We start from the raw sequence: 25,927 nt of genomic DNA, 5'->3' as shown, positions 1-25,927 counted from the left end.
AAATTTCACATCGAATTACATAACCCATTCGATGGATTTAAAAAAATTTTTTTTTTATCTTTTTAGTTTGTGTGAGTTCATAAATTTCACACAACCACATAACCAGCGTAACCCCTTCGATGGATTTTTTACATTTTTATCTCTAGTTTTTTTGTAAAAGAAAACTTGTGCCGGCTTCGTCTGTCCGTCCGCACTTTATTCTGTCCGCCCTCAGATCTTCAAAACTACTGAGGCTAGAGGGTTGCAAATTGGTATGTTGATTATCCACACTCCAATCATCAAACATACCAAATTGCAGCCCTCTAGCCTCTGTAGCTATTATTTTATTTAAGTTTACAGTAAGCCATAATCGCGCTTCTGGCAACGATATAGGATAGGCCAACACCGGGCCGTGGTTAAAGTTCCATGGGCGGCGGCACATACAGCATTATATCGAGACCACTGAAAGATAGATCTGTTTTCGGTGGCCTTGATTATACGCTGTAGCGGCCGTACAGAAAACTCGATTGCGCCTTAGTCTCTTCGGCGCATATTTTACTTGTTTTACTTTGCGTTTGGGTCCAGAATACGAGCAAATGGGTTTATCTATCTTTAGCTTATTTGATTTTTTCCCGTAAATGTGGTGGCTCCAGGATGTATCAATATTACGATTCTCGAAGGTCTTCTGGGATGAGGTCGCTAACCCTACGATCATTTCCAGCGTGGGTACGACCCACCAAATTTGAATAATTTACAGGTACATAAAGGTGCAATGGATTTTTTTTTTAAGGAAACGAGCCTGAATTGTTTTCAGAAATGTTTGCCCGGATATACAGCATGTAAACTACCTCTGAATGAAGTTCGCAATATAAACTCTAAAGAATATATCAACAACCTATGAGGTCATTTAGCGCTGAAAGAGAAACTGAGAGTAAAAATGTCGTAACAGGAGGAAAACCACGCAGTTGCACTGTGAAACAATTGTTAGGAGAGGTTGGAAAACTAGAAGAGAAGAAAGAGTATGCACAGAGGTACAGTAAAAGGAATAAAAGGGGTTGCAGCTAGAGGCCAAAGGGACGCTGCAACGAAACTTGAGTGATGCCTGCAGTGCACCGCGTGAGGTGCACTGAGCACACTAACCCCCAACGGGACTCCGGTTGGGAAGGCATCACTTGCCTTAGCAAGATCAGTTCTATTCGCAAGCTTTAAAAACAACATATACAAAATTTGCCGAAGTTTCTGCGGCCCAATCGAGTTTTCTGTACAGCGCATAATCAAGGCCACCGAAAATAGATCTATCGTTAGGCGGTCTCGGTATAATGCTGTATGAGCCGCTGCCCATGAAACTCTCAACCGGCCGTGGTGGCTTGTGTTGTTGTGTTGCCAGAAGCACGATTATGGTTACCTTTAACATTAAATAAAACAAAAACTACTGAGGCTAGAAGGCTGCAATTTGATATGTTTGATGACTGGAGGGTGGGTGATCAACATACCAATTTACAGCCCTCTAGACTCAGTACTCATTAAGACCTGAGGGCGGACAGAGAAAAGTGCGGACGGACAGACAAAAACGGCACAATAGTTTTCTTTTCAGAAAACTAAAAATGATTGAACCACGTTATTAGCGGCTATTTTAATCCCTTAAAATTTTAATTCCTCAGGTTTCTCATAAGAGAAACAAAAGGAATATTCTAAGGGATTATTTCTGCAGTTGTAATAAACCTGCAACACCGGAACAGAAATGAACACTTTAGCAAAAAGGGAAACGAAAACATTTCGTGACTAAGACAGTTTACAGGCTGCTGCTGAGAGCATGCGGCAAGAAAATGCGACAACTGTGTTTTGCAAATTTCCCCCAACTAATAACAGTTACCTCAGGTAAGTGATCCAGCCCTTACTTTCATTCATAATACACACACATATATATATATATATATATATATATATATATATATATATATATATATTATATATATAAATATATTGAATAGTATGTTAGCGAAAACTCACGGACTTATGTTGCTTGGAAGACGAAAGAGTAAAATGAAAGGGGGGGAGGGGGATTAAGGAGAGAGGCATTGAAGTGGTGGGATATTATGAAGACAGAAGTCCAGAGGTCTACACTAGACTTCCTAATTCACACCTTACCACGAAAGCTTGCTCAATTTAAACCATGCAAGCCGTGTATCCGGCGACTACAACTCACCCTCGAATCTCCTGACTTCCGTTCTCCTTCCTCCTCCTCCTCCTCTTCCTCTTCCTCTTCCTCCTCCCCCTCCCCCCTCCCCTTCTTCGACGCCTTAGACAACCGTGGTAATCTTGGCAAGGTTGAAAAGTCTTTAAAACTCGAGGGACGTCTTTTGGCGTGTCGCAAAACTTGCAACATCGGAGGGGGAATGTTTTCCGAAGTTGGATTCTTCAGGGAGAAGTTTTGTCGGATACCTGTTTTTCTTCCCCCTTTTGCCCGAATAGAAATGCGTCCTTCGTTTTTCGCATTTCCTACGTTAATCCCCTTCCTCTTCTCCTTCTCCTCCTCCTCCTCTTCTTTATCTCCCACCTTCGAATTTGCAGCGAGTTACTGAGTTTATCTCGGACGAAGTAACTCCGCGCAAGCATAATCGACGAAGTCACATTTCCTGTCGCCTGAGAGGAGGAGATGCTGCGACATCGCTGACGGGTACGCTCGAGAACTCGGCAGGAACTTCGAGACTTTATTCTCTCCCGAAATTTCAATTCAAATCATACTCATCCTTCGACGCCCTTGGGGTTTGAGATCCAAGGGCTTGGGATGTCCGATGGAAATATTCGCAAGTCCGGAAGAGCTTCTTTTTACTTTGTTAGCGAAAATGTCTGTCCAAAAAACGGAGATAAAACTAAAAAATAGTACAATAAATTGACATTTCCTTATACCGCTGGTCTAAGTGTCAGTGAAGTTAAGACTCAGTGGATCTGGTCTGCATCTGAAAGGGTGACCACCAAGGAATATCAAACTCCACTGGTACATAATCTATCGTGAGACTCAGTGAAGTTTGCGACAGATTTTAGGAAACTGGTGGACACAGAAATTACCACAAATTTTCACGAAAAAAATCATTTGAATTGGTATGTACCTCAGACCATTTTGGCTTCTAAAACATAAATAAAACCATGAACATGTTTTGAGAACATATAGTTTTAAACGAAAAGCATCTTTTCAGTATTTTGTAAACATGGAAAATTTGCATATGAATAAACCAAGTAAGTTATAAAGTACATTTAGATGCATCACCATACTGTTTGATCTTGAATCAAGTATTTCAATAAAGCTTAATCTTTCTCTCCTACATGAAAATTTCTCACTTGCTCCAACAATGTGCAAACTTTTCTGAAGTATTGAACGCTTGCACGCACTCTGTTGAGAGAGAGAGAGAGAGAGAGAGAGAGAGAGAGAGAGAGAGAGAGAGAGAGAGAGAGAGCAATTCTGGCCTGGTTCCACATCAACGGATTCAGAATGGATATGCCTTCTTATCCGACGTCGCGCCAGTCTCCTTGAGAGAGAGAGAGAGAGAGAGAGAGAGAGAGAGAGAGAGAGAGAGAGAGAGAGAGAGAGAGAATTTCCTGTGATGCCTAAATTATCTTTATTTAATAGGATAACAATTCGTGGAAATCAAACACGAACGAATTTCACTATCAGTGGGTGACTTATTGAAAAATGAGTCAAGCACATACAAAAATGGAGAAGGCAAAAATAAATTCTCCACGGACGGCAGGTCTACATCGAAGCCATGACAGGTAAGCTTGACAGATTAGTTTAACGTAATAAAACTGGCGTTAAAATGCAAACAACAAAGACAAAAAAGGAACTCCACAGATCACCAATTCGTTATGAGGCCTCCACACAGATGAGAGGACTGAGAGGGAGTCCCCATCTGCTTGTATCACGGAACGATTTATGACAGAATACAAAAAGTTTGGTAAAAACCCAATGACGTAACTTCCAGCTGAAACGAGGAAGGTAAAGGTGCCCAGAAATGTAGAGATTACTACGGACCAATATCATACATAAAAAAACGAAACAAGTTTGCTATATCATCCTATGATATATAAGGATATTTTGCCATAATCACTATCAGTGCATTGTTACTCCAATTTAAAACTATTCCATCTCCGACCATTTGTTATTTCAATAAAAAACAAGAAAAGGGCAAACAGCAAAGTGTCAAAACCTTTCCCTGTGACACACCACTATTTGCTACAATTTCTTCGTTCATGGATAGTTTTAACCCTTCCAAAATACCGGGTTGCGAACGCTGCCAAATGCCTCCTCGTAGTGAACAAAACCCATAGTTACTATCATAATAATTTCGGTAATACTTTAAAGTTACAATAATCACCGACATATTGTATTGTTTTCAAGCTTCCATCTCATTTGGAACAAATTTTCTCCCATATGACTTCCGTTGCAAAGGTACAATGACAGGAGTTTTGGGTTCTCGGTAATGGAGATGGACGAACTCCCCATTATGCACTAATGCGCATTGTAATCAACCTTTGTAACAAGTTTTGGCTGAAATCCTTCAGGTTTGTAAGACGACTTGGAATAGCAAGGTAGACATGGGCGACACACTGACGTACAGACACGCGGACAAAACGATAGAACAGCAGAACAGAACAGAATATAGAATTTAAGCCAAGGTCCAGCTCTGGGACCTATGAGGTCATTCAGCGCTGAAAGGGAATTTGACGGTAAAAACGTTTGAAAGGTGTAGCAGGATGTAAACCTCGCAGCTGCACTATGAAACAATTGTTAGAAGAAGGTGGAAAGTAAGATGGAAGGAAGAGAATACGAATGGAAGCACAATAAAAGGAATGAAAGGGGTTGCAGCTATCGGCCGAAGGGACGCTGCAAAGAACCTTAAGTAATCCTACAGTGCACCGCGTTAGCTGCACTGACGGCACTACCCACCCACCTCCGGAGGATAGAACAACGGTAGTCGCTCAGACCTTCTGGGGTAAAACATCCACCCACCCTCTCTCTCTCTCTCTCTCTCTCTCTCTCTCTCTCTCTCTCTCTCTCTCTCTCTCACAAAACGATACGGAACGATCCAAGTTCGCCCAAAACTGTAACTGTTACGAAGAAGACACAAACGAACAGAATAACGGTGGAGGGAGGATGAGGATGAGGATGAGGGGAATAACTCTGGGTTATTTCTCAACCGATGAGATAAACTTCCGAGGCGCACAGGTGACGATAACCTTCCTCTCACCTGTCCCAATTCCACTACTCACCTGGGCAAGAACAATAGAGCCTCCTCGTTTACAACATAAGAGAGCGATATCACCAGTTAGTTTCTCCCGAGACGGGGGCCATTGTTCCCGCCAAAGAGAGAGGAATAAATTCCTTTTCTCACTCACGGATTATGAAAGAGCATATTTTCCGCCCAGTGGAGTTTCCAGCCAGGTAAAAATATTTTCGGAGAAAACACGCCCGTTCTTTGTAACGGCGAGTTTGGACGAATAAAACGCGCCTCCCCACCCCCCACCACCCTACCCCCAACCTCTCACCTTTCCTTTGGAATAAAACGATTCTATATGATTCTGGTGTGAACGTATGCCAGGGGCGTTACGTAAAAAAAAAAGAGGAAAAAGAAAAATAGAAAGATCCCCACTTTTTTTAACGTGAGTTAGGAATAGGCTTAGAGAGAAGACTAGTCCGGAGATATCCATATCTCTGAGATGATTACAGCTATCGAGGTGCTCAGATGGCGGACATCAGGAGCAGCTTATGAGTAAAAATACACGGAAGGGTGATTTTTTTTGTGTAAGAATTCAATTGGCCTCAAAAACAGAAATTCGTGACTCCCAAAAGGAAAGGACCTTTTTCTTCTCAGCTTTCATTTTCTTGTATAATTATAAACCCTAACATATATTACCTATTACTAATTTTTTACGATATGCATCCGTTTCAGAAGAATAACACAAAATATTTCAGAGAGAGAGAGAGAGAGAGAGAGAGAGAGAGAGAGAGAGAGAGAGAGAGAGAGAGGGTAGGAAGAATAAAACCTCACAATGTATTTCACACACACACACACAGAGAGAGAGAGAGAGAGAGAGAGAGAGAGAGAGAGAGAGAGAGAGAATTCTTACTCTGGTATCGTTAGAGAGAGAGAGAGAGAGAGAGAGAGAGAGAGAGAGAGAGAGAGAATTCTTACCCTGGTATCGATAGAGAGAGAGAGAGAGAGAGAGAGAGAGAGAGAGAGAGAGAGAGAATTCTTACCCTGGTATCGTTAATGCCTGAGAAATCGTGGAACTCTTCTCTCGTGATCATGAAGGCAGCCAGGTTGGCAGTGTAGATGGCCAAAAACACAACGGCGAACATGGCCCACATGTTGGCCATAAACCTGAAAGAGAAAAGAGAGGAGGGGAAATATATTTGAGGCAGCAGATAAGAACATTAAAGAATCTGGATGATGACATGATAATTCATATACGTGCTTGCATGCAGTTCTACGGTATGTACAGTGATGACAATTATTATTATTAGCAAGGTTATACCTTTATTTTTCTGTGCTAGGAAACCTAATCTGTAGTAATTATTCCTGTCATCTTATGTGAATATTGATATTTATATCACTGAAACTTTTTTGGGAAATTTAGAGCACCTTCGTCTTGCCATGTTCCTTGCGCTGGTATATGCATATAAAAATATACTTACTTCCACTGGTACATACTTATTAATTAAAAATATACTTACTTCCACTGGTATATACATATTTAAAATATGCTTACTTCCGCTGGTATGCTCATACTGAAAATATACTTAATTCCACTGGTATATATACATATTAAAATATACCTACTTCCACTGGTATATACTTATCAATATACTTACTTCCACTGGTATATACATATTTAAAATATGCTTACTTCCATTGGTATACTCATATTGAAAATATACTTACTTCCACTGATGTATACATATTAAAAATATACTTACTTTCACTGGTATATATATGTATATATTAAAGTATACTTACTGCCATTGGCATACACATTAAAAATGTACTTACTTCCATTGATATATACATATTAAAAATGTACTTATTTCCATTCTGTTGCGAAGAGTAAACTACTCTAATTTTTGCCATGGACATTATTTTTTCCTGGTTTTAAATTACTCTCACTTCCAAGATATGCAGATACTAAGTTCTATTTAGTAATTCATATTTTGGGAATATTAAAAAATCAACCTTCAATTCCACAACAACGACTTGGGCAGAACAGTTCCTTCCTACATTCTGAAGTTTCAAATACAGTGAGAGCCTTCTTCTGCAAGCCTCCTGCCGTTCCCCTTTCTTCATCCCCCGCAACCCTTTATAAAATTTGCACCGTCGCTATACCCGTCAACTCCAGTCTTCCATTATTCATAATAATCTTAATTTTATGGCAGACCAGATCCATTCAATCTCAACAGCCCTTCACAGTTTTGTTAGCATTTTCTGGCGAGTTTCTTTTGCACGAACTTTTAATTTATTTTTTTATTTTTGTGGGCCTCAGTAGATGTTTTCCATATAATCTCACTCGCAGTGATAATGTTTTTAATAATGATCTTATGACCAAAACTTTCCTTCACGCTTCGTCTCCTTCCTAAATTACCTCAGTTCTTCATCAGAAAAAAACGTAAAGACTTAATATCTTGATTACTGGCCTATTTTTACACTGAACGAGTCTCTCTGACAATGTACTTTCATCACCGAAACTGCGAATCACATTTAATTCTGTGGCAGATATAACGCACTCTCGATACTTTTCTTTTAATCAGTTTCTATCAGTTTCAGATTGGGTTATGAAGGACCAAGGTCTGCGAATCACATTTAATTCTGTGGCAGATATAACATACTCTCGATACTTTTCTTTTAATCAGTTTCTATCAGTTCCAGATTGGCGTATGAAGGACCAAGGTCATACAGACATTATCCATTATTCCTGCAAGACCTTTCAGACAACTTTTACATAACTCCCAATTAGTTCATACGATTCTTTTTGTAATTCTAGAGCCCCAGTGATCTCGTCTTCTCATACTTCTTTCGTAAGTTCCACTTTCTTAACCTGGCCCTTTTATATTTCTTTAGTTTAATGAACCTTTTAATTGAATTTCTCATAATTAACGCTGAATTCATATTATCGTTTTCTTCCCCGAAAGCCCACTGTTCTCCCACTCCGCATCTTCTGCCACCAGTCCCTCCTTTACCAGTTCCTTTCTGAACATCTTCTTTCTCGGTATGACGAACAAAATTACGTTCATTCAGTTCCCAAAACTTTCCTTTTTTATTACCTATTCGCAGAAATGAGACTTTTGCTGCATTTCCCCTTACTTCGGAGTCTCCCTTTCAAATAATCTGGCTTACGGAAAGAAGTCGGTCACGCAATTGCGTAATAAAAACGAAACCTCATTATAAAGGTAATTCCTTTGATTACTGAGTGAAATTTTGAAAGTGAAGTTGTATGGTTTTCCTTACGAACATTTCAGCCACTGTAAAGCGTCTGTCCACGATTAAATCTACGAATTAGATATTAATTATCAGTTTTCTTAATACTCCTGCCATCGACAGAACGGCGTCCCTTTACGGGATAATTTCAATTTCATTTTTCCAGAAATCTTTCTGCCTGATATTTCCCTTCCTCGAATTACTTCCACTCCGGAGCATCTTCCCTTTTTACTTCGAACTTCTTGTTCAGGTTTCCTAAAAAACCCTCATTAGCCCTCATCTCTTAAACGCAAGCCATTAACCTCTCCACTCACTCACTCTCTCTCTCTCTCTCTCTCTGGTAGTTTTCCTTTGTTGGTCTCTCACTTATCTCTCAGCTGATCCTTTACAAACGATTCTCTCTCGTGAACTCTCTCCTTTATCTCATGACATCGCTTTTATGCGCATTCGTCTTCGTAATGAATCTTAAACCGTTGCGATGAATAAAAACTCGGGCTACAATATCTTTTAAATTGGCCCCCCGTTCCTCCTTCAGTGAATGCTAGCCAGTTGTGCGTCCACAACTTCCTTTGTTTATGAAAGAGTCTACTCCCCTTTTTCTTCAACGAAATAATCATTTGATATACAACATAGTACTACAGAAAAAGCACAGTGAACGCTGAATGTAATCTAATAAAATCTGTATCAAAATACTGCAGTTCACTCTTCCAGATTTTTTTTTGAATGGCTGATGAACGTTAAAGTATTTTGCGCTAAAGGCCAGGAGCTGAGGCCAACAGTCATTCAGCGTCGTAAAAAAAAAAAATAATAAAAATAAAAATAAAAAATAAAAAAAGGCTATTACGTAAGCTAACATCGTTTGCAATGCCTAACGAATGTTTATTTTCTTCGGTAATCTAACGAAAAACAGAGCCATTGTCAAAACTTATCCTGAAATGCCATCCATCCCAGACGGCAATTATGATCACAGCTCCATTCCAGCTTCCAGCTTAAGTCGCTCGATAAAACGCGCCAGCAACTTAACCCTTCCTTATTCCTCGCCCAGCGCCTCCATATTCATGACCATTAATAAACTAGGGAGCCCGGATTACCAATTCAGAGTCGAAAATGCTGGTTCTACGCTGACAATCAATCACACATGAATTCGAATGTGAAGAGCTCAGCAAAATTAAGTCTCTGAGCTGGGGGACCCGATCGAGAGGAAGGTGCAGAGACCGCCGCTCATCACTTCCTCGAAACCCGGTGACGTTCTGGTGAATGACTGATTGGATTACTATATAATGGCGTCGCACCTGAATATTCTGATGGCTGGTCATTTACAAATAGGGAAGAAGGATCTTCTTACTTTTCGCAGTGGTAAGTGATAACGATTTATCCTCAGCACTACTTGAAGTGTTAGTAAAATGCACTAAAATTTTCTTACTCATCTAAAGGTGTAAGTTTCTGCTAGAAAATGGTTACCTCCGCCGGCACTTAACAACAGGGATAAGAAGAGTGATATTAATAATAATAAGAAGTAAAAGCCTCTCCAATTACTGCAAAGGACATGCAATAGAAAACAATAATATTTGGAGGCAGTAGAACAATAGGATTCAGTACAAAAATCCTACGGAGTAGCTTTTCCTCGATTTACCGGATCGAAGTTTTGTATCAAAACACTACAATACTGTCAGTAATGTTCCTAATTATTATCTCTCAAAACTATTATCATTCAAAACTTCATAAAAATCGGTTTGTAAGATTCCACGTCTAATGCCATTGCAGTTTACAGCAAGAAACACCTGTTGAGGTTTGGTACTCATATAGGTTTCTCAAGGCTACATATATTTGCTTTTGTACATAAATACACTTACAAGAGGTATGTCCTATATAAATTTCCATAATGGACTTAGCAATTATTTAAAAAAAAGATGAAGACTATTTTTTACTTTACTGTCTATTTAATTAGTCGTATCTATTTCTCTTTGAAAACTTGAGTATTTCTGGATTTACTTACATTCTTATCTATTTATTTATTATTTGTTGACTTATTTTTCTTTTCTGGTAACTGATCTGGTCACTCTGTATTCCCTATTGCCTTCTGCCACCTCTTTCAAATGAATACCTTATTCTTTGGAAGCTTGAATTTTAAGTCAATGGTCCCTGTGGTGGGCTTGTTCCATAGGAATAAGGTTTATCTTCTGAATAATAATAATAATAATAATAATAATAATAATAATAATAATAATAATAATAATTATTATTATTATTATTATTATTATTATTATTATTATTATTATTATTATTATAGTCAAATCTTAGTTATTACATGAGTAAAAACACAAATTCCTAATTCCTTAAATCATATAAATAATATATATCCCCCTTCCTTATCTATTTAATGTTCATTTTCCATTCCCCGAAAACAAGGCCCAAAGAGAAGCAACTGCTTTCCTAATACCCACAACGACAAAAGTCCACCAAGTTCCATTAACAAAGCTCTCAAGCCGGATGTAACATTCGTACTGATTTCCATATTATCTGAAATTCAGAAGAAGAAGAAGAAAAAAACTAATCCAGATTTTCATTCACACCAGAGAGACAAAAGTTTTATACGCAACTCTAAGGAAGTAGTGTGTGTGTGCGAGTGTGTGCGTGTGTGTGTGTGTGTGTGTTTTAAGGATTAAGCGTGTTTACTTAGCACCGTGGAGAAATGGGTTTTGTGTTGCCTTTTTGTGGATACCACAAGTAAGGGCTCCCTTGATAAGTTTTTATTTCTTGAAAGTTTTTTTTTGTACTATTATATTTATGGGTGCAGTTTTTATTTCTTGAAAGACTACATTAACTGAATGATCTATCTCTAAGAACACAAAGGACTTGACAAAAGCATTAACATCAAATTGGCGTCACAATAACAAAGGTCATTTACCCTATATTAGCAACAACTAAATTTCGATTGGACAGGAATGGACAAGAGGGTAGAAAAATTCAGAATACGGTTCAGTTAGTTTCTGAGAGTGAAAAAATGAATAAAAAATATTGGTAATAAATCAAAATTTAAGATCACTAATTTTCTGGTTTCAATCTCACGGTTTAGCCATTTAGGCATCAATAATTTTAAATTTAAAGATTCGGATTTTTTAGTCATGATTCTTTTTTCTTCAAAACCAAACCTGTTTGGTAACATATCATAATTCATGATTAATAATTTTTCTGGGTTCAGTCTAAGAGTCTAGCCATTTACTTAATATAATTACTGTTTTAAATTTAAAAAGATTCGGATTTTTTTCAGTCATGAGTCTTTTTGTTCTTCAAAACCTAAAACCTGTTTCTGCTTAACACATAACCCAACATTCAACAGACATCATTGAAACTTTTAAAACATATCCAATATCCAGCAGTTATCATTGCAAGCAGCACTCAAGCACTCCCCCACAAGCAGTTGAAACCACACAGTTTTCGTTCACCCCGTAAAAATGGAGAATCACTTCCGTCGCTATCGAAATATGCTAATGTGAATGGCAAAACCATTTGCGTGTCTGGCTTAAATCTGCATTACCCACCCAAGGCTCGGATCATGTCTTCGGATTTGCATGCGGATGGCGGCGCGCGCATAAACCGCAAATGTTAAAAGTTCCGCAGGTGTGGTGCGGGTTACGTTAATCTCATTCACTACCAGAGCCTTGGAACCTGTTGTTGGGTTTACGTGGAGGGGAGGATGGGAGGGGGACTCATTCATAAATCTCAAACTCTCTGGTATACAAGGTCAAAAATGAAATGCCATTTATGTGTAATAATAGAGATTTCGGCTAAAAATTGTTTAAAATTATTTACACTTTCAAAACGCTTTCGTAGTTTTGCAGCTTCTTACAGTAAATATATTCTCGCCTCACCAACGCAAGCACTTAGACTACATGAAATATTTATGTAAAAGTTGGGCTTTGGAATTCTTTTCAGCCTCCGTTCTCCCACTACTTCAAAACAAAGTTGCATGGTTTTCCAATTCTTAAATTCTCGCCTCACCTACGCAAGTACTTAGAAAATATGGAATATTTATGTGGAAGTTAGGCTTTGGAATTCTTTTCAACCTCCTCTCTCCCACTACTTCAAAACAAAGTTGCGTGGTTTTTCAGTTCTTAAAATCTCACTCACCTACGCAAGTACTTAGACTACATGAAATACTTATGGAAAGGTTAGGCTTTGGAACTCTTTCCAACCTCCGTTCTCCCACTACTTCAAAACAGAGTTGCATGGTTTTTCAGTTCTTAAAATCTCACTCACCTACGCAAGTACTTAGACTACATGAAATATTTATGCAAAAGTTAGGCTTTGGAACTCTTTTCAACCTCCGTTTTCCCTCCCCCGCCCACCCATCCCCCCGACTCTGATAATAAAAAGCCTCTAATCCTTCAAGAGGCAGGTCTGTAACTTCCTGGTCAAAATCCTAATTTTTTTCATCCTGTTTTCTTCGAGAATGGGTTTTGTACGTCCTATTAGCCTCAGTATGGAAATAACTTTCGAAGTCTCCTGGAAAACAATCCAGTTTTCTTTCTTTAATTGGATGCATAAACATTGCAAATTAAGATAGGTTGTCATTTGCTATCTGTTTCATACCGTTTACAGGAGATATGGTACTATTACAGAAAATGTGAAAGTATTTTCAGATATACATTTGAATCTGATTTAAGTTAGTGCTTGTTAATGCATTCCATCGATGTAGCTTTAAATCACACAAAGACGATTTATAGTATGTAATTCCGAAACAAAAATAACTTGACTATAAATTCCCTTCAATCACTATACACATCTCTTTTAGTCACTATACGTTTCCATCACATAAATGCAACTCTCGATCTAAGCTCTTGGAATAAAAATAAAGATTGCAGGGAAGATTCAGTACTGCAAATCCCTCGAAAGTCGATCAGTTTCGTCATTTCTTTTCCAACAACTCACATCCCCCATTGAATCAATCCGGTGAGCCTACCTGACAACGGCCATCTATTTCTTGGCATGTTAGATTCTGTCCATGAGTACTTCTGAAAATGAAATTTTGTCTTATTTCTTCATCTTTGCTGGTTTCAGACAAGGACACTCTATTCCGTAGAAACTTGTTACGGGCTGCAGAAGAGCAAGAGCCCGTGCCAGTGCAAGGCTGACTGGCTTAATCTCGATAGAACAAACTTGCCTGGTAAGTCACTGGCTTTTTCGACTTGTCCTTGTACTACTACAACTACTGTTGCTGGCATTGATAAAGCCTAAAACAGCACACTACGATGAAAACACACACACAAAACATACTAAAAACTGTTGAAATCCTAATAAATTTCGAGCCTACCTTGCTGTGAATCCCCTGGGGCAATCCACATGGACGGCAGCTTGGAAGAGGACAGCCCAGACCAACCAGTAAGTTCTGAAGAGCGAGAACTTGTGATCTCTGGGTGGCGCCATCTGTTGAGAGAAGAGATAACCAGGAATTTAAGATATGAGATTTCCAACCTTTTGGAAATTTTACTGTAACCCCTAACGCAGGAATCTAACGTCATTCAAAGTTGTTAATATAAGGGTACGTGATTTCTTCGTTCAAAGGCAAAAGTAAGGAGCCACACTACGTATTCTATCTATAAACGTCTCCTGGTTTATTCCACGCCAGGAAAACGTCTTAAAGTGAAGTATTATCTCTCCGTGTAGGGTAGTCGTTAATCGCTTTAGTACTAGGAAATTTAGTTTTTTACACAAATCATTTAGTTTTTACAGCATTAATACCAAAAGTAAAATAAAATTCATGTCCGTGAAGATTAATTACATCAGAACTGATTAAGACATTAGCATTGATCGAAAAATCAGAATTGCACATTTTCACTGTTGCGTAGTTTATCAGGTGAGTATTCTTTTTTTTCTTTCTTATGAATTTCTATTCACCACAATCTACTATGTCTCTTGGAATTGTAAAAAAAATTTTTTTTTTAATTTTCAAAAGATTAGGCGGAGAATATTAAATGAAACTGACGCCAACTTTGCTCACACAAAAGACAATATAAGAGCAAATACAAAATTACGGTTTTTATGGTAATCTCTTAATCTAAAAATAAAAAAAAACCTTAAAGTAAAAAAAAAAAAACCATTCAAAGACTCCCGGGAAACAAACACAACCATTTTAAAATAACAAGTACACTACATTTGCTGAGGAGACTGTCGACAAACAAACAAACACTCAGCACCTCCCCTGGGACCTCTCCCGAAAGGCGCAGCAGCCCAGCCCAAACTTGAGACAAAAAAGATGACCAAACTTCGCCAATAGTTTACTGTCGTGTAATCCGCGAGAAAAATTTAACGCTCTCTTGCAGTGATATTTTATAGGCAAGTTTGCAGGTAAAGAACTCCAGAATGGTTGTTGGAGATTTTCTTTTATATATATAGACAAGGGAGAACACACACACTCTCTCTCTATTTACATATGGCTATATATAATATATATATATATATATAAATATATATATATATATATATATATATATATATATATATATATATATATACAGTATATATATAGTATATATGTAATGTGTGTGTGTGTGTGTGTATCTATATCTGTCTATATACAGATATCCATATCCATATATATATATATATATATATATATATATATATATATATATATATATATATATATATATATATATATATATATATATATAGGGAGAGAGAGAGAGAGAGAGAGAGAGAGAGAGAGAGAGAGAGAGAGAGAGAGAGGAGAGAGAGAGAGAGAGAGAGTTCCAAGACAGTTTTAATAAAAGAAGAACCCTTTTTCTCCCTTGTTCCATATTCCTCTCTCTCTCTCTCTCTCTCTCTCTCTCTCTCTCTCTCTCTGTATATGTGCATATATATGTATGTATGTATACGTGCATACAAATTATGTGTATATACATATACATACATATATGTATATATAAACACGTATATATATTTATAAAGAGAGAGAGAGAGAGAGAGAGATACACACTTTCATATTTATATTTCCCTCATCGTTTACATCCCCCAAAACAAGAATGATTCATTTTTAATTCCTTTTTATTTATGACATCCGCACACCACCACAGACACTCTGAGAATCCCAGAAAGTTTCCTCCCATTCATCGAGCGACAGACCCGGGCCAAAGTTCCGGGACTGCCCAAAATTCGTTTGGCACTCTCCCTCCGCCCCCCCGTCGCACGAAGAAGGGTTTCGAAACGACCCCCCCCCGCTCTCTTCCGGAAGGCACAGCTCGTGTTTTCTTTGCATTCCCGAAACCTGTTTTGATTCCATTACCCTCGGAGGCACTGCCGGAGGCACCGGCCAGTAAAAACAATGAAATTTGACAGGCCGAAGAAGACAGTTTAATAATATCTTAATGACATATTCGCTTTCAATTATATACTAGCCATTTCAGCAGCTATGTACATTCTATGATGTATGGATTGTAACGTAGACCATGATGCAAAATATTTCCTCTCTCTCTCTCTCTCTCTCTCTCTCTCTCTCTCTCTCTCTCTCTCTCTCTCTCTCTTCTATACCTTTCATTCGACCTAAATATTCGACTCACGACCAAGTACCTAGTTCACTGCTTTGGTCGAAAAAAGGCAAACTGGATTTTATAGAACGTCTCGCACTTTGTACGTTACCAATGTGCAACAGGCCACAGAGAGAGAGAGAGAGAAGAGAGAGAGAGAGAGAGAGAGAGAGAGAGAGAGAGAGAGAGAAAACAAACTTTAGATCCATAATTATACAACTGAGCAAACACAATCTATAACAAGGAGATTTCGGAAAATGGCTTGAGAAATATAGTTAACAGAGAGAGAGAGACTCGGATAGAAGGCAACGAAACATTATAAAAACTAAAACAAGCCGATTAACATTTCTCAGAATCCGTTAAAAATACGATGACCTGGGCCCTCGAAATTGAATATATGTAATCGTGGGTGGTTCCTAATTTACTGGTAAAATTGCCATTACGGGGAAGGAAACCAGATGGCGACCGGAAATAATCTAATCTTCCATGGAGGAGGAGGAGGAGGAGGAGGAGGAGGAGGAGGAGGAGGAGGAGGAGGAGGAGGAGGAGGAGGAGGAGGAGGGGAGGAGGAGGAGGAATGTTTAGGGGTGAAAGGTTAAGCTTTAGAACATGGAATGAATAACACTAAAAGAAGTAAAACGATCTGAAAAAAAAAAAACGAGTGGAGAGGAAATTTTTAGGGCAGATGACGATTTACAACTACAAAAATGTAAAACGCAAGTGTAAAAGAAAAAGAATATTTGCTGTTCAGGGAGAAGAAAAAAAAAAAGTACCACGAAAATTCTAGATATTTAATTTTTTAAGATGAGCAAGCAAGCATAGGTAGTTAGTCTCACAAAATATCAGATTTTCGTCTAAAAAAAAAAAAAAAAAAAAAGAGAGAGAGAGAGAGAGAGAGAGAGAGAGAGAGAGAGAGAGAGAGAGAGAGAGAGAGAGAGAGAGAGAGAGAGAGAATGAAACCGCACGGACGGGACACTGTTACAGTAGAACTAGTAAAAATCCACATGATGGAAGGACTGAAATTACCGTCCCCAAAACAAAGACTGATTAGAAGGGGACACGTGCGAGTGGCATTTGTTACAATCAAGGTCTAGACCTGGGTTACAATGAGACCCGAGAGACAGCCGAATAAATAAGAAGGCATATGGATGATATATATATATATATATATATATATATATATATATATATATATATATTTATATATGCACACGCGCACATTAAAGAAACTCCGTATTCCCCACTTTGTAATGAAGTTAAAATCACGGCTCCGCCTTCAAGGAGACTATCAAATTAATACAATACAGAGAGAGAGAGAGAGAGAGAGAGAGAGAGAGAGAGAGAGAGCGGCGCAAACAACTCTATAATTCCGCACGAGATACTCCTCAGAGCACTCCAGTGTCTCGACTATTAAAACCAGCTCTGGAGAGAGGCCCATCCATACACAACCTTTAACAGCAGCAGATTCCGTAATGAGGTCAGTCCGAGTTAAAAGAAGAAGAAGAAGAAGAAGAAGGAGAAGAAGAAGGAGAATAAGAATTTACATTAATTGGCCCGTTTTCTGCAAACCTTTCTTACGAGTTTCAACGTATCTTGAAACGTTTACCCCTGACCTCGTCCCGCCGCAGATGCTCATGGTCGTGAGTTAATGCAAGGCCGTCAAGCTACTTCAAAGTGTCGTTTGCCTTATTTTTCTCAAATCACGATTTTCAGTTCAAGCTCTTTTTTTTCCTCTTTGTTTATATTGTTTACATTCTGTATATTATTTACTGGTCTTATTCCTTCGCTTCCTTTTAGTTCTTCACATAAGGATATTTAAATCTGGGAGGAACTTGTTGAGAAAGTTAGTGTCCTCTACATGGAAAGTGTACAAAATTAATAATAATAATAATAATAATAATAATAATAATAATAATAATAATAATAATAATAATAATAATAAATAAATAACTTTGTTTTTTATTTTCATTTCTTTTTATTAAACTGATATTTATTTTCAATTTAATTTGTTTATTTATCATATTTCTAAATATTTTAATTTAAAAATTCATTTATATTACATGAGGAGACTGAAGTGAAAGAGGCTTTTGTATAAAAAAAACAAGTGGGCTATTTATTACGAATGAGAATTATAAACGTATTTTCTGTTAATGTATTAAAAAACAGGTTTCTTGAAGTGCATTAAAAAAAAATAGGATATAAATGGAACTAGGATGACAGAGAGATCGCACCAAAACCTAATACAGATTGCAATTATTATGAACTTGTTTTCTTGACCTGAAACATCAAGACAACCTGGAGAAGAACACGCTCTTTTTATCAGTCTCTGTCCCTATCTAAAAGACATATTCATTGAATGAGAATTTGCTCCTCTCTCTTTCTCTCTCTCTGTAAGCGATGCCATGTACAGTGCATGAAACTCGAAGGATTCTCTCTCTTTGCTTACTTAATTAGAAGTACTTACGCACCTAATATTCCTGTCTCCTTCCCTGTATTGAATACCCACCCCCCCCCTCTCTCTCTCTCTCTCTCTCAAGTCACTTCCCTGTCTTTCTCTCTGTCTGTCTGTTTCTGCCACGAAAAATCTCTCTCTCTTTCTCCCGTCTTTCTGTTTGTCCGTTTCTGTATCCCATGATATTCATACATACCGTGACAAATCTCTCTCTCTCTCTCTCTCTCTCTCTCTCTCTCTCTCTCACGAAATTCACTTCCCCGTCTTTCTGTCTGTTTCTGTATCTCATGATATTCATACAAACCGTGACAAATCTCTCTCTCTCTCTCTCTCTCTCTCTCTCTCTCTCTCTCTCTCTCTCTCTCTCTGTGTGTGTGTGTGTGTCTGCGCGTGTACTCCACGACAACCACATACGAGAAATCGCCGTTTCACCTGACGACGATAACGTCGGGGGCAATTTACGGCGCCATAAAAGATGATAAGGCCGCGGCCACCGGAGTGGGCATTCAATCTAGATTACGACGATGAATGAAAGATATAAATACCCCGCGAGCAAAAGTGATTTCCATCCCTCGCCCGACCGTGCCCAGCCGACCAACCCCAAGGACACGACCGCTCCTTGAGGAGGGTCGTTAATGGCGGGTTATCCTTTGATTCAGGGCCGTCATTATTCAAATCCCGAGGTCCCCCTGACTTCAGCTCTGCTCCTGCATTCCGAGGCAACAACTTCTGAGAGGGACAGCTTTAAACTGTCGACGGATCGGCCAGGCTGGATTCGAAGATGTCATCGACAGGACACAAGTATCTTTTTATTAAAGAGGGCCTGATTTGTTTTTGGGCTTCGAAGGAAATTTCTGATCAGGTCGGTTTTAATTCCTTTATGAATCAGCTGAGGACTGAAGGCTACCTTTTATTGAAAGAAAAATATATCTTTTTTGTTAGAGACGATTTACATATTTCTTGTATCAGCTAAGAACTGGACGTTGCCATCGACGGAAGATGTAGCTTATTAAAATGTTTATCTATTTATTTGGTATATCAACTGGGGACAGGACGCTGCCTTCGCTGCAATACGTATTTATTATTCAAAAGATTCGGTATTTATAGATTGACTGGATGAATAATTTCACTCAATAATATCGTCAAGTAATATCCTGAACATTACTTTCAATAACAGCCTGCATTTTCTCAGGCTTTTATTATTTAGTTAGTTGCCAATATACTTCCTGGGTACGTCCTCGGTCTCCGTGGGTACGTCTACCTTGATTAGCACCAGAGTATAAACCCAAGTACCTTCAGCAGCTTTATACTCCATTAAGTAAGTTACCATTCCGTAAGATGACTCATTTCCATCCCTCGCAACCATTTTCAATAAAAGGTATCGCAAAATATTCGACTTCAACTAACGGTAATATCGATATTACGAGATCATGGAAAATGTAAAGAACTGCACCCACCGGAGTGGAATAAGCCAAATAAATAAGATTTACCAATCTGCAACGCGATCAATTAAACAGCAACCAAACAGAACCGCGCAAAACAAACGCGACTTCGAAATAGGAATTCACTTCGAATCCTCCGACTTCCGACGAATTCGGGGCGTTCCGGAGAAGCCGGCCGCGTGCATAATTGAAGCCACCATCATCCCGAGCCGATGGTTTTAACCGAACTCCAGCGCTTCGGCGTTCAAGCATCTGTGAAGTCTTCTTTTGAGATCTGCCTGAAACAACACGCTGTACACACAACACACACACACACACACACACACGCACACAAACACACACATACACGCCCACCGGTATCGGCAAGACGAGGTTACATTCGAGGAACTCCATATTGTTGCGTATTATTTCTATTTCGAGAACTGCAATGGAGAGGTGTGCTTGCATATTCCTGGATGTACAAACACGGCGATGTCCGTTTAATCAATACATGTAAATTTGAGAGTGGAAAAACTCTGGCCGAGTTGCATCGAGTGTATGTAAAAGCGAATGCATGCACAGTTTACAAACAAAGAAAAAGAAGGGACATCCACCCCCTTTTATCCAAGCAACAAAATAAAAAAAAATAACAATAAAATCTATATAGCAAGATCAAACGAAAAATGCAGATAGGTATGTCAAACGGAAGAACATACTCGTATGTAGTAATTCCTGAGCATAAAATATAAAAATCGGATCATGCTGTGCATGTACTTGCGTGATTTCATCAATTAATATAATTTTTATAGCTTTTCGTACGATTTCATGAGTGGTGTTACAGACAAAGCATGTTAGACTCCGTGCTTCCCCTTTGGTATGAAGATTAGATCTTTGCATTTTAGATAAGAAAAACGTTATGACCGTCATCATGAGCAAGAAATGATCAGTGAAGGCATGGAAAGAGCCTACAGAAATATATTATAATTTTGTAAGTATATTTGTGTGTATATATACACACTATATAAATATGTAATACACACACACACACACATATATATATATATATATATATATATATATATATACTATATATATATATATATATATATATATATATATATATATATATATATATATATATATATATATATATATATATATATATATATATATATATATATATATATATATATATATATATATATATAAGGAATGTTTAATGACAAACATGCTCTGTAACTGCAACAATGAGTGCCAGTATTTCAATTAACATTTGAAAAGGATTTTGCCAAACGAAATCAGCTGACATGTAAAAATACGCCAGTATTTATAAAGTGCCTAAATTTCTGATGGCATACCTGAACACCTTTACGGTCCCCCACCGCTCCAGAGCTTTGAATATCGCCCCCCCCCCTCTCAAAAACAACACTTCTGGACATTCATCACAGAAAAATGAACTGAATGAGTGAGAAATTCTTCAGGTGGTAGAAGATATTGCTGAAATGGTAGCGTAAGCATAAAGATGGTTTAAAGAGTTTTGAGATGGTTTGTGTTTGTGGGATTAAAACTACTTCTCACCTCTTCAAAACAGAACTGAGCAACATCAGAATACTAAAATGCTACCTCCAAATTTCCTTCAAAAAGGAACTTCCTACCTCAACGAAAGCTCGAACTTCTCAAGCCTCCCAAAATATAACTTCTAAATATAACTTCTCACCCTTTAAAAAATAAGAAATTGAAAAATGTTATTTGTAACACCCTTCAAAATATAGAACACCTAACTCACTCGGCCACCCCTTCCCCCCGAAAAAAAAAATCAGCTGAAAGAAATGGTCTATGATATTCAGTTACCCTACATGCAGGCTGTACTTTTAACGCTGTTCCCCTCACCTTTCAACCTGAACCCACGTTTTTAGGATTCGAGAATGCCCCTGAAGGGGGAATAACCGAAATAGTTCCTAAAGAAACTCAGAAACTAAGAAAATAAGAACAAGTTTACAAAAATAAAACAAATTAAAATATAAACTCACAAACATATTTCAATAGCTTCATATAAACCAGGGCACAGTAGTCACTGCTACACTCGAACCTTCAATCCTTGATTTGTGGATAAGCCTCTAAGCAGGAAGCTTCCACAACATGAGCATCTTAATGTCCTTCCTTTCCAATGTACCTTTCATATAATCAAACAACCCATTTAGTACTTTGCAGCTCTACCTCTCTTTTAATGACTTTGAGTATCTCCACATTTCTCACATATCCATCTTCTTTTGCTACATACACTAAAAAAAAAAAATAATCTCAACAATCAACCTTTTTGTTTCAATTGTTTCCACATCCCCATTCCACTTACATAAAGGAGACTTGTCTCCATCCATGATGGCATTAAACAGCCATGGTGACATAATAAAGCCTTGTAGCGGACAAGCTTTTACACCAAACCAGTCACTCTCCTATGTATATATTTGAAAATGCACTTTGCTTCCAATATAAAAGTTTTCAGTCGCGCTCAAGAAGTTTATATCATACTGTATACCGAACATAACCAACATCCTCCCTATTGCCTCCACATCGATTCTACAATAAAATACGAGGAGTAAGTGTAACAGTTCATGATGAAACTGAAGCTAGTTTTACAAAACAGAGCAAACCGAAGTATACGTGAGACTCGCACGCTGCATAATTATATTACATATTTGCATACTCATATACAAACAAATATACACATACGTATACAAACTACAAACAAAATTATATATATACACACATATAATATATATATATATATATATATATATATATATATATATATATATATATATATATATATATATATATATATGGAGAGAGAGAGAGAGAGAGAGAGAGAGAGAGAGAGAGAGAGAGAGAGAGAGAGAGAGAGAGAGAGAGAGAGAGAGAGAGAGAAGGCCCAAAAGCACTGATCATTTGATACAACAAACTGGAAGATTTGAAAAGTCTACGTAACATTCAGAGCAATGTAAACATGATACTCGCCGAGCCTTTCTCCCACCAAATCATCAATTCCCATAAAAAAAATATCAATGGAGAATTGCCTTAATCAAAAAAGGATTCCGCTCCGTGAAGACTACTTCACGTCATCATTAACGATAATTGGATAAACTGAGAGAAAGGCAGCCGTATAAGCCCCTTTCTTCACTGACACTTCAATGGAGAAAGTGCTTAATTAAAAATGTATCCATAATGATAATGAAAAAAGTTCAGGAGAGAGAGAGAGAAAAAGAGAGAGAGAGAGAGAGAGAGAGAGAGAGAGATTATCATCTTCTCTTCATATCCTTATCATGAATATTCATTCTTTGCTATCTTGTGTATATAAAAAATTAAAATATCCATTTCTAATGGTGGATACATTTGTTCCTCACTCATATGTATCCAAGACTGTTCCAAATTATAATCAACAATCTTATACATATGCAAAGCCGCTCTCCCAAATGAATATCTCAAGAGCCGTTGGTGTTTCGCACAATTCCTTCAGACAATTACGCTGTCATTTTCAAACAAGAATTGTGTCTTCCTATTTGATAACGTGGGCATATGTTAGCATATGTTATTTAGGAGCCTGGCACACGTAGTCAGTCTTAACACGCATCCAAATGATTAGACTGATGGATACATGTTTGGATACATATTTGTGATAACATGGATGAAATGCCGTGTTTGCATCAGTTCTGATGGGCATAGCAATTCATCCACAAATGGCGTAAGACATCACAAAAAGTTTAACAAGAGACTGGGGTGGCTTTCTTTTCCACTACTCTCTTTCTCTCTCACTAGCAATCATACCGTAAGGAGGGAAAAAATTATTTGCAGTTATTAATATATATTTCTAATTTTTTCAACTTTAATACTGCATGTGAGTGGCTTTATTTTGGCTTCAGTTTTTTCATTAACATTTATAACTTTAATTCTGTTAATGTTGCTGCTGATAATTAACTTTCAATCAAAGTTTGGATATCATTTATAAGGACTACTGTGAATTAAACTCAAGCTGATATGATATTGTTTCCAAATATTTTTTCCTAAATAATGTTCATGCTTCTATATGAATATGGAACACATATATTTATGAGAACCGGTTTAGGGTTACGCCTCTATTATTTAAACATGACTAACCCATACCATAATGAAAGCAACAAGAGAAGATAACAGGTAAGTGATAAAGCTAAGAAGAAAACGCATGGGAAGCAGAATCAAGAAACAGAGAGGTAGAGTAAAGGGGAAAAGTTAAGTATATCTTAGTTTAACCAGACCACTGAGCTGATTAACAGCTCTCTCTCCTAGGGCTGGCCCGAAGGATTAGACTTATTTTACGTGGCTAAGAACTAATTGGTTATCTAGCAACGGGACCTACAGCTTATTGTGGAATCCGAACCACATTATACCGAGAAATGAATTTCTATCACCAGAAATAAATTCCTCTAATTCTTCATTAGCCGGTCGGAGACTCGAACTCGGGCCTAGCGAGTGCTAGGCGACAACTCTACCGACTCCCAACGAGGAACTAGAGTTAAGGGGAGAAAATGGAATATGGAATTCCTAAGAAAAGAATGCGGAGGAGGAAGAAGGGAAGATGGGAAGAAGGGAGAAAAGAATGTTAAGGTGAAGAGAGAGTAGGCAAGAACGGGGAAGTTCTGGCTGGATGAAATCATACTCTCCATTTTTCTCTCTGAATCCTAACCTTTCCGTTAGCGACATACTTTCTCACTTTCTTGCAGGGCCTTTCACACTAGAGAGAATCTCCCCAGGTCAGATCACACTAGACCAGGAAAAGTGGGCCGCCATTTTCTTCCGAAGTACCGGGTAGGTGTGGGCAGTGCGAGAGACGTCAAAAATGTGTGTTTTTTTTAACATTACTTTCTACGAAACGCTTCTTTCAGGAAAGATATAAACATTAATTCTTAGAAAGATACTTGATAAAGAATTAGAATATATAGAATTTAGGCCAAAGGGCCAAGCGCTGGGACCTACGAGTTCATTCAGCGCTGAAAGGGAAACTCAGAGTAAAAAGGTTTGAAAGGCGTAGCAGGAGGAAAACCTCGCTGTTGCACTATCAATCAATCGTTAGGAGAGGTTGGAGAGTAAGATGGAAGAAAGAGAATACGAACGGAGGTACAGTAATAGGGAGATACGTGATAAAATTCCTCGTCTTTGGTTTTTTCTATATAAGAAACATTCTTCGATAGGTTTGAAAAGAATAATTCCTGTCTACCTAAAAAAAAATACATGGATTTTCTCGTTGCGAAGAGAGAGAGAGAGAGAGAGAGAGAGAGAGAGAGAAAGGGCCTGCCTTTAGGCCCTTTGAACAGACAGACATAAAGATATAAGGGAGTAATGAATTATATGATTATTCACGACAAAAATACGGACAACTGAAATCCAACTGCCGCCATTTTGAATTTGACCAAGAACCCATTTTTAAACGCAATGTCGTCGTAATGAACAAAATATTACAATAATTTTTCTGCAACTCCGCTTTATTGATAAGAGAATTAAAGTTTTCCATTTGAGGAACAACGTAATCACGAGTGGGCGGAATCACTCAAAATATTGTGAGAACAGTTAGATCGCTCTATAAAAAGAACAGTCAGTTCTTGTTATAAAAAAAGAACAGTCAGTTCTTGCTACAAAAAAAAGAACTGTCAGTTCTTGCTATAAAAAGAACAGTCAGTTCTTTCTATAAAAAAATGAACAGTCAGTACTTTCTATGAAAAAAGGGGTCACTTCTTTCTATAAAAAAAGAACAGTCAGTTCTTCCTATAAAAAAAGATGTCAAGCTCTTCCTATAAAAAAGAACAGTCAATTCTTTCTATAAAAAGACCAGTCAGTTCCTATAAAAAAAGAACAGTCAGTTTTTATAAAAAAGAAGTCAATTCTTCCTTGGAAAAAGAAGCCAGTTCTTTCTATAAAAAAGAACAGTCAGTTATCTACGAAAAAAACAAGTAAATTCTTCCTATAAAAAAAAGAACATTCAGTTTATCCCATAAAGAAAAGAACAGACTGTTACTGTAATATGTTGAGCGATTCCGTCCACTCGTTATTTTG

General features: G+C 37.8%; 1 protein-coding gene across 1 annotated transcript in view; it reads right to left on the bottom strand.

Annotated features, from left to right (window-relative positions):
• The window catches only part of LOC136846650 (glutamate receptor ionotropic, NMDA 2B-like), a 936,318-nt gene that overhangs the window by 144,241 nt on the left and 766,150 nt on the right, over positions 1 to 25,927 (bottom strand). Inside the window, exons 14-15 of the mRNA XM_067117625.1 lie at positions 13,762 to 13,874; positions 6,236 to 6,359 (exon numbers count right to left, since the gene is read on the bottom strand). Of these exons, the coding sequence (XP_066973726.1) occupies positions 6,236 to 6,359; positions 13,762 to 13,874 (237 nt within the window). The remainder of the gene's footprint in view (positions 1 to 6,235; positions 6,360 to 13,761; positions 13,875 to 25,927) is intronic.

This window comes from Macrobrachium rosenbergii, chromosome 15 (assembly GCF_040412425.1).
Source record: "Macrobrachium rosenbergii isolate ZJJX-2024 chromosome 15, ASM4041242v1, whole genome shotgun sequence".
Lineage (NCBI taxonomy): Eukaryota > Metazoa > Arthropoda > Malacostraca > Decapoda > Palaemonidae > Macrobrachium > Macrobrachium rosenbergii.
This window is presented reverse-complemented; position numbering and strand designations above follow the sequence as displayed.